Source organism: Mus caroli, chromosome 13, assembly GCF_900094665.2.
Source record: "Mus caroli chromosome 13, CAROLI_EIJ_v1.1, whole genome shotgun sequence".
In the NCBI taxonomy this organism is placed as follows: domain Eukaryota; kingdom Metazoa; phylum Chordata; class Mammalia; order Rodentia; family Muridae; genus Mus; species Mus caroli.
In genome coordinates, this window is record NC_034582.1 from 69,467,327 (window position 1) to 69,476,481 (window position 9,155).

The following is a 9,155-nucleotide window of genomic DNA, read 5'->3' on the forward strand; positions in this document are numbered from 1 at the left end:
ATTTAAATGTAGGAGTGCTGCATGTTCACCTACCTGCCAGAAGAGGGCATCAGATTCCTTTCTAGATGGTCGTGAGCCACCCTAAAGTTTCTTGGGAATTGAACAAATGAACTCTGAAAGAGCAGCGGGTTCTTAACCACTAAGCCATCTAACCTTGCCTGGCAGCGGTAGCACACACCTTTGATCCCAGCACTCCAGGCGGATCGGCGAGTACGAGGTCAGACTGATCTACAGCTAGGGCTGTTTCAAGACAGCTAGGGCTGCACAGAGAAATCCTGTGTTGAAAAACCAAAAATAAATAAATAGCAATCCTCTGTAGTGTAGCGTCTTTTCCTTATTAGGGGTAGGGAAGTTCTGGGGGCCACCTCTAATCCCCCGTTCCCCCCCAGCATATAAGGTACCTAAGAGCACTCAGAATTTGACTTCCCGGGTTGAATCTTTTGGGGGTGTGGCAGGACTCTCAGATGAAAACATCTGCATCTAATAGGTGTCCGTCCAAGTTGGCAGGCCAGGGCAATCTGAATGCAATTTTGAGCCCTACCTTTGCACATTGCTGTATTTCTTCCGTTAATGAAGTTAGCAAACAAAACATATACACCACGAGACGTGGAGGAGAAAAAAGTCCACGTTCCGATGGGTGCGCCTCCCTGCCTGGTGCTCTGCCAGTCCTGGAGAATTCATTCCCTATCAGGGTCTCTAACTTTGAGTCCCGGAAGTCCTGGCTAGATCCCTTAGGCTTGCTCTCTTTTAGCGCCTTAGCAGGTTCACCTCACCCTCAGCCCCACGTGCTCTACCCGGCCACCTTCGCTTTCACTTTCGGTCCCGGGCGGCCAGACTGGCGGCTGTGATGAAGGTGAGGAGTCTCGGCCTGGCCCGGTGGAGGACTGGGCCCGCACGGTACTGGGCTGTGGGCAGCTGAGGGTGGGCTCTGGCTAACCGACCCCGGTGGAGGCCCGGGTTCGAGTGCGCAGGACGGGCGCGGAGGATCGGGAGCAGGAGTCCGGGCGTGAAGCCCCGGCAGGGCGCCGCTGGCCCGCCCAGCCCGGCCCGGCCCGGTCGGCGGCCTGGAGAAAGCCGAGGCTGCCGGGCCGGAGTACTCGCTGGCTGGAGTGAGTCACTGTCAGGAGCTGACCACGATCCGCCTAGCTGCTGGAGACTGGCCAGCGGTCCATCCCACTAAAGCCTAATGGCGACCAGGGAGGACTGGGCGGACCTAGGGAGCGGCCTGTGGAGAACACCTTGAGAGTATTCCCAGAGAAAGCCAAGAAGCGCTGGGGAGGGCACAGAGCTCCCGGAAGGCTCCCTCTCTTGCGCCTGTACTCCCTGCAAACCGGGCCCCACTCCCAACCCGGTCCCTCCCCCCTCTCCCCCGTCCCTCCCCCCTCTCCCCCGTCCCTCCCCCCTCTCCCCTGTCCCTCCCCCCTCTCCCCTGTCCCTCCCTCTTCCGCTCCTGATCACTATCTGGATCCCGCCCCCAAGGCTACAGGAAGCCATTATAGAGAAAGCTTTATTTGAACTTGTTTGTGCAAAATGAGTGCCTTTTCTGTTATGTTGCTAGAATGGTTAATTTCCTAAGAGGAAGGGAAGGACTAAGAGAACACACTTTGTTTAAACTTTTGTTGACGGTTCTTTGGGTAACCCGGGTTTGGAAAGACATACTGTGTTTTCTTTAGAAAGCCAGAATTCCTGTCAGCTCCGTATATGGTCAATAATTTAAAAACTTTTAAAAATTGGCCATGGTTGTCAAAACTCCCACCTCCACCCCTTTCCTGATCAGATTTGAAAATGTACCTTGGATCAGCAGCTTTTTAAGGTGGCCCCAAGAGGAAAATTCTAGTCTATTTACATACTTTTAACTCTGCATTGACATAATTTGTCAGAAGTGATGAGCCATTTTCAGTGCATGTTAACAGAAGTTTGGATTATCCTGGGGGCTGTTTGAAAGCTTATGTGTTGCTGAGATTGTTTTACATTCAGTCCTAATACAAGTGGGAAATCATCCAAAGATTTACCTTTAACTTCCCTGAGGACCATGAGGAGTCAGAATCTCCACATACAGCTTAAGTAAGATTTCTAAAATGGCAGCAGACTCTCTGGCTTGAGCTAAGTTAGGTGATAGAGCCTAACTTAACCGTGGATAACTTCAGCTTCATCACATGAATAAGGAAAGTATTTTACAACGTTCTTAAACTTAAAACAAAGCCTGGAGTGGTATGACATTATATCTGTGCTAAGAGTCCTCCTAGAAATTATTTGGGAGTCTTCTTTCAGACATCCAAGTTAAACATGTTAATAAATGAGCCCACAATTCTTTCTTCCTTTTAAAGTTACTGTGTTCCAGGTACCACTGAGACACCAGTTCCATTCAGGTATGGATGGTTTATTGAGTGCACACTCCAAGGCTGATTTTACTAAAGGATTCAGCGAGGAGTCAGGATCCAGAACTGTGACTTCAGACAGTCCCCAGAAGCAGTTTTTATATGGGAAAAACCAAACAGGTGCACTTACAACCTTTGCAGTGTTAGGCTATCTAGGCTAGGGGATCTCTAAAGTCCATGAGGCTCCTGACACAGCACAATAACAAATTGGTTTTGCCAGGGCAAGGAACAATAGGTCAAGTTAAGGTTAAGAGCTACAAAATGAAGGTTGAGGTAATATGGCAGAGCTATTGTCAAGTTTTAATATTTAACAATTGTACTTCTAGGCTTTTCTAGTTCAATAAAAGACACTGATCCCTATTTGATATTCATTCTAGACATACTTGTAGTCTTTCTTAATAACTGTTCTCTCTCCTACCCCAACTTCCAGCTCATCCTAAGTACAGAGTAGTCCCACTCCCTTGCAAACTTATCCCTAGACTTTCCTGCTTTTTGCTTTCAATTCTTTATTGTAACACCAGAGCTAAATATACTAGAACATGACCTAAGATTGGTTGGGATTAGCCAAAGAATTTTAACAGTGAAATACCTCTCACTGCACTGAGTTTTATCAAGCCCCTCTCATGTAGGTGCTGTGGAATCTAAAGACCATTGCATTATTGCTTTCCAGCAGTCTCCAGTGCAAAAGTGCAGGTATAAATGCACTAATGCGAGCATTATGAAGCAGGGCTAGGAAAATGCCATGAAGGGGACACAGAAAGTACTGGGAAAGGTCAAAGAAGTGGTTTCTTGTGTCTGGAATATTCCAGGAAGGATTCTTTTTTTTTTTTCCTTTAAAATGTCTTTAATTGTGCATTATACAATCCAGGAAGGATTCTTATGGATGCCTTATTGGAATTGAACCTTGAAAGATAGGAGAAAAGTATTGAGGGGAGGGAATCCTGGAAAGAGATGCAGATGGAGAAAAACTTGCCATGTTCATTTTGAGAACAGCCAAACCCAAAATGTATATTAGGCATGGGTTGTAGATGGGGTGCGTGGATAGAGCCTTGGTTCCCAGACTTGGGGTTGGGGGTGAGGGATGGGGATAGAGAACCTGATTTCCTGACTCAGCAGTCTAGGGGGAAGAGGAGCCTTGGAAGACTACTTTGGTGATGTTTTTCAGTCCGGTGATGAAGAATCTTCATCTCAGTGACTCAGTTCCAACATCCAGTGAGTGCCTGTGGATCACCAGATCAAAGGACACAGCTTCCTTTGGGAAGCTATGTTAGGAAAGAGAAGAAGACAAGTGAGAAAAAATTAGTCCACTAAAATGTCATAAGTTTCAAGATAAATCTGTCCTGGATTCAACAGAACACATAATTCAGTGGCATTTAATGGCTATTGATAATTTTAAATTTATTCCCTTAGATTAGGTACAAATATAAGGCAGATAATTTAGTTTTTTGTTTTTGTTTTGTTTTTTCAAGACAGGGTTTCTCTGTATAGCCCTGGCTGTCCCGGAACTCACTCTGTAGACCAGGCTGGCCTTGAACTCAGAAATCCGCCTGCCTCTGCCTCACAAGTGTTGGGATTAAAGGTGTGTGCCACCATGCCTGGCTTGATAATTTACTTTTTAGGAAAGACCAAGTACTTCTGTGAGATTGCCTCATCTATTCACTGACTTTTCATAGATAAGCACTGGCATTTGTTATGTCTGTAGCATACCCTAGTTTGGTTTCCTTTATTGAAGCCTTCAAACACAGGTAAATTCTCCCTAGTCCCATTATAAGCTCATTTGTACTAAGTTCTCAGTATGAGGCCTTACCACACCAGCTGCTCATGAGCCTGTCAACTCAAAAACACTTGCAGCTTTTGTATTTTCTGAGCTTCTGGAGAGTGCCAGGGACTTATAGAGTAGCTTGCCTGTTTGAACTTGCCACATTCACATCACTTTCTTCTGTCTTGGACCAAGATGAAAGCAGACTGTCACTTCCGTTTTCTCTGTCTGTCCACCTTCAAGAAAATCCATCATTTTGTTCCTGCATTGACATTGTGCCTGAGAAGATAGGGGCAGGGGTTTTATGCTATATTAAATTCATCTAAGCTGAATTTTACTTTAAGTCGTGCCAGTTCTTCAAAAAATCTGGAGTTATCTTTCAAATGGTTTTAGATTTTTAAAAAAGTAAACCAAAACCCACTATTTTGTCTGTTCACACTATATGCCCTTTTCATTTGGGTGCTATCTTTGGAATTGGGTTGCAGTCTCCACATAGATGTTATAGGGAACCCTTTCTGTTGAACTACTAGATATAGTGACAACAACTAGTGACAAGGTTGTAGATGGATTTTAACTCTTGAGTTTGAGAGGTGGGGTTAAGAATGGAAAATGAAGCCAGGCAATGGAGGCACATGCCTTTAATCCCAGCACTTGGAAGGCAGAGGCAGGCGGATTTCTGAGTTCAAGACTAGCCTGGTCTATAGAGTAAGTTCCAGGACAGCCAGGGCTATACAGAGAAACCCTGTCTCGAAAAACCGAAGGGAAAAAAAAATGGAAAATGAGTGGTGAAGGACAACTCATCAACTACTGTGGTAGTGTCCTGACATCCAGCTATTAAAGGATAGAGCCTGAATTTGGAAGCTTACTACCCTGGCTTGCCAATAAAATCCCTGGAAAGTTTGCTGTTGTTTTGTTGTTGTTGTTATTGTTTAGGTTGTTTGGTTGTTTATTAGAACACATCACTATAGACCCTATTTAATTATTGTCAATACTGGAAAGGGTCATACATACAGTTACATACATCATAATGTCTCTATCCAGCATTAATACATACAGACAAGAATCTTCCAAAAGTAGTAAATATTTAAAATTCCCTTCCTTGTGCTATTGAGAGCACTCTTTATTCTTTTTGTTTCCTGAGACAACCTCACTATGTACCCCTGGGTAGCATGTTTTAACATGCTACATAAACTAGGCTGGCCTTCACCTGGCAGTTATCTTCCTGACTCTGTCCTGAGTCCTGAAGATACAAGCATATCTAGCTAGTATCACTCCTCAGACCCACTACAAAGCATCACTTGACTTTAAATTTTTAACTTTTATTTTAGTGGAAAGTAATAGATGTGATGATATAAATTTGCAGCTCATATAATTAAAATACTTATAGCTCAGAAATCATAACTATATAAGCAAATAGGTGGTTACTCTACTAGAGCTTGAGGACAGAAAGGCAAATGAAAAAAGCCATGAGATTGAAAAAAGCAAAGGAGATTTCGTCATTTTTAACACTATAAAACTCTTTTGTGGTTGATGTAAATATGCAGCCAGATCTAAGAACCTTTGTATCTTAGAATGAAAATTCCCATGGGACATGATCAGTTTTAGGGATCCACGTTTCTAATTGAGTTCAAATGTCTAGCAGCCAGAGGGGTCTGAGAGAATTAGAACTGTTCTCTCAAGCTCTTCTGTTAGGACCTTTCTTGGAAAACTGATAGAAATGGGTTTGTGCAAGATAAAAAACTATGCTTGATTCTAGAGGAGAGATTTCAAACACTTATAAAGTTCACATATTCTTTATATTCCGTGGCCTTTGTCGTACAGCAAAAAATGTGGCATTACTTCTAGTCGGCTGTCATATACGTTCCCTTGAGGATACTCGTTTCCTCACAAGTCTCTCTGGAATACCCTTCATTCCATATGAATTGCCCAGTCTATGGCTGTATCACCCTTAACTCACCTGATTTCATCTGATCTAGGAATCTAAGTACTTGGATGGGAGACGGACTCAATGTTCAACTTTCTCTATGTTCTGTCTTCCAAAAGTAGTGGGCTCCTGACCTGCCCACCTCACATGCAGCACTTAATTTCATGCGTCTTTCCAAATCTGACATGTCCTTCTGGGCTATTATCAGGTGCTGGCCTTGCACCCTAGAGTCACTGCAGCTAGACTTACTCTTTTGCTTTGCAAATGGCTCTATTCTTCCCAATACCAATACTAAGCTATTATTGTTGTTGTTATTAAAGCAATCCACTACTCTATGCTGTGATTTCTGTTTATACATAAATGATCAATATCCTCTCTATCATCTAAGGATTGCTAGGATGCAATCCTGTCTCCCACTGCAGAAGCTGAACAGTCTAGATTCTTGCTGTTTATTTTTACCTACTTAGTGTTGTGGACACCTCATTTCAGTTCAGACAAGTGAACTTCAAGCTGGTGAAGCTCTTGTAGGGAGAGTGGGCATCATTATAGAAATGACTGCAGCAGAGCCAGCTTCTGACCTTAGGGCAGTAGAGCACAATCCTGAGATTGAATGTGTATGAACAGTGATACCTTGATCATACTGTGCTGTAGTTCTGCCTGACCACCCTTGCCTGTTTTATTCCCAAATGTCCACTTATTGAGCTACTCTAGTATTTCCTCTTTTTTTGGTAGACTTCGTCCTATTACTTTATTATTTGGTTCTAGTATCTTAGTTTAACTAAAATCGAGTTAAAAGTTGAAAATCAAATGATTCTTCCTTCTGGGTCTGAAGTCAGTTGTGTCTGCAGTTCCAGTACGAAGAGACAGAGGCAGAACAACTACAAGTTGAAGGGCAGCCTAGTTTATGTAGCAAGTTTTAGGCTACCCAGATATACACAGTTGAGGTCGTCTCAGTAAAAATAAAAAGAATGAAGAGAGATCCCAAATGGCAAACAGAAGGTGATTTTAAATATCTGAAACTTTTGGAACATTTTATCTGTGTCTGATGATGCATTTTGACATGCTGTCATAACAACATTGAATATTACTGACTATTATATTTGCTTTTCTGTATTTTGTTTTTATTGTGCCTGTAGGTAATCTGAGCAAGAAGATAGTGTCTCTGCTCCTCAAATAGCCACTTGCAAGCATGCCCTCTCTTCTTCCCCTAGTATTGACACTTTTATCTGTGTCATTTCCTTCTTGGTGTCAGAACAGCGATACAGCATCTCCCAAAGCTAGTAATGGAGACCCATTCCCTTGGAATAATATGCGACTTCCTGAGTATATGACCCCAATTCATTATGATCTCATGATCCATGCAAACCTCAGCACTCTGACTTTCTGGGGAAAAACAGAAGTAGAAATCACAGCTAGCCAGCCCACCAGCACCATTATTATGCATAGTCACCAGCTGCAAATATCGAAGGCCACCCTCAGAAGAGGAGCTGGAGAGATGCTGTCTGAAGAACCACTGAAGGTCCTGGAATATCCTGCTCATGAGCAAGTTGCACTGCTGGCTGCCCAGCCGCTTCTTGCTGGGTCCCTGTACACAGTTATCATCGACTATGCTGCCAACCTGTCTGAGAGTTTCCATGGATTCTATAAGAGCACCTACAGGACACAGGAAGGGGAAATGAGGTAATGGGTATTTTCAGCTTCAAGTGTGCCCACAGTAAATGTATTATTTAGATGCGGTTCCTTGAAAACTCATTTCTGGCTGAATTTTGTTCATATTATCATCTTTATAGTGTTAAAAATGATTAAATCTTCTCCCTTTTTTTTTTTGCCTTATTTTTTAGATTCAATTTTCTTCTTTTCAGCTCTAGGAGAGTAGATATCTATTTGCTCACATAATTGTATTTCTGAGCTATAAAATATATCTCAATTCTTTGGTGTATGCATTAGTTTCCTGGGACTCCTGTAACAGGTGCCACAAACTAGGTCCCTTAGAATAGTCTTGATTTTTCTCCTAGCTTTGGAAAGCTAGAATTTTGAAATCAAGCTGTGATAGGCCTGTGTTTCCTCTGACTCTGAGGGCAGCCCTTCCTTGCTTTTCCCTAGACTCTGGTTGTAGCTGTTCATCCTTCACAGTCCTTGATGAAGAGCTACATCCTGGCTCGTTTATCTCCTGGTCCCCAATAATCCTCCCTGCATTTTGTGTGTCCAAAATACAAACTTCCAAATCCAAATACCAGTCATGTTGCTTGAGGCCCAGTTGAGTATCCTCAGTTTAGCTTTATTTCGTTGGCAGAGGTCTGTACTAGCTTGTAGCTGTCGTTGCCAGGATACATTGATAGTTGCTGTTGGAAGCACAGCAGAAAGGTCCCTGAGCCCACAGATCTCCAGGGAAAGCAAGAATATTAGACACCAGATTGTCTTTCTAATGGGAAAGACGACAACCCTGTTCTTTTATCTCTTGGGCCAGGCCATGTCAAGGTCCTACAACCAGGACCAGAGGTGGCTAATAGCTGAAATTTTCTTTACACTATCCGGAAAACAGGACAGACCCATAGGCTCTTAAGCTAGTAAAAGTATTGCATCTCTAGAGAACATCTTGGAAGAAACAACGTGTATCCTGAGTTGAGTTTCAATGTAATTATGTTTCCCTGGATATGGAAACATACACTGGGAAACTATTTCCAAATTATACTGGGCTTACACTTAACATTGGGAATGAACCACCTGTTACTAGACTCCCCTGAATCTGATTCAGGCTGATAAAATCAGTCTTCACTGTCTTTTCATTCTTAACTCTTTGTGGGGTTCAAATCCCTGCCAGGATACCTGAAGGGACCCCCTCAGTTTGCAAGCTATACAGGTATCCATAAGATTAATGTTTAAGACCAATTGTCCTCTCAAACTTTCACGTTTCCTTGACTTCTAAGGAATATACAGAAAAACACAAAGCAGCGTGACTACTTCACTACCTGAGAGACTGCTTATGTTTTTCAGAAACTGAAAGTCACACTGTATCTCAAGAGCCATGGACTCTAACCTGAAAAACCTATGACACATACTTCACAAGGCAGCTAGGCAAGACCAGCTTCATGAT

At 43.0% G+C, this 9,155-nt stretch overlaps 1 protein-coding gene across 2 annotated transcripts in view; it reads left to right on the forward strand.

The window, feature by feature from the left end:
• The first annotated feature begins 767 nt into the window (after positions 1-767).
• The window catches only part of Erap1 (endoplasmic reticulum aminopeptidase 1), a 46,088-nt gene continuing 37,700 nt past the window's right edge, over positions 768-9,155 (forward strand). The window contains exons 1-2 of one of the 2 annotated variants that reach the window (XM_021180595.2): positions 768-853; positions 7,198-7,741. In XM_021180595.2, the coding sequence (XP_021036254.1) occupies positions 7,251-7,741 (491 nt within the window). In that variant the 5' untranslated portion in view covers positions 768-853; positions 7,198-7,250. Of the gene's footprint in view, positions 898-7,197; positions 7,742-9,155 lie in introns of both variants that reach the window. The other variant, XM_021180596.2, reaches the window with a different exon arrangement.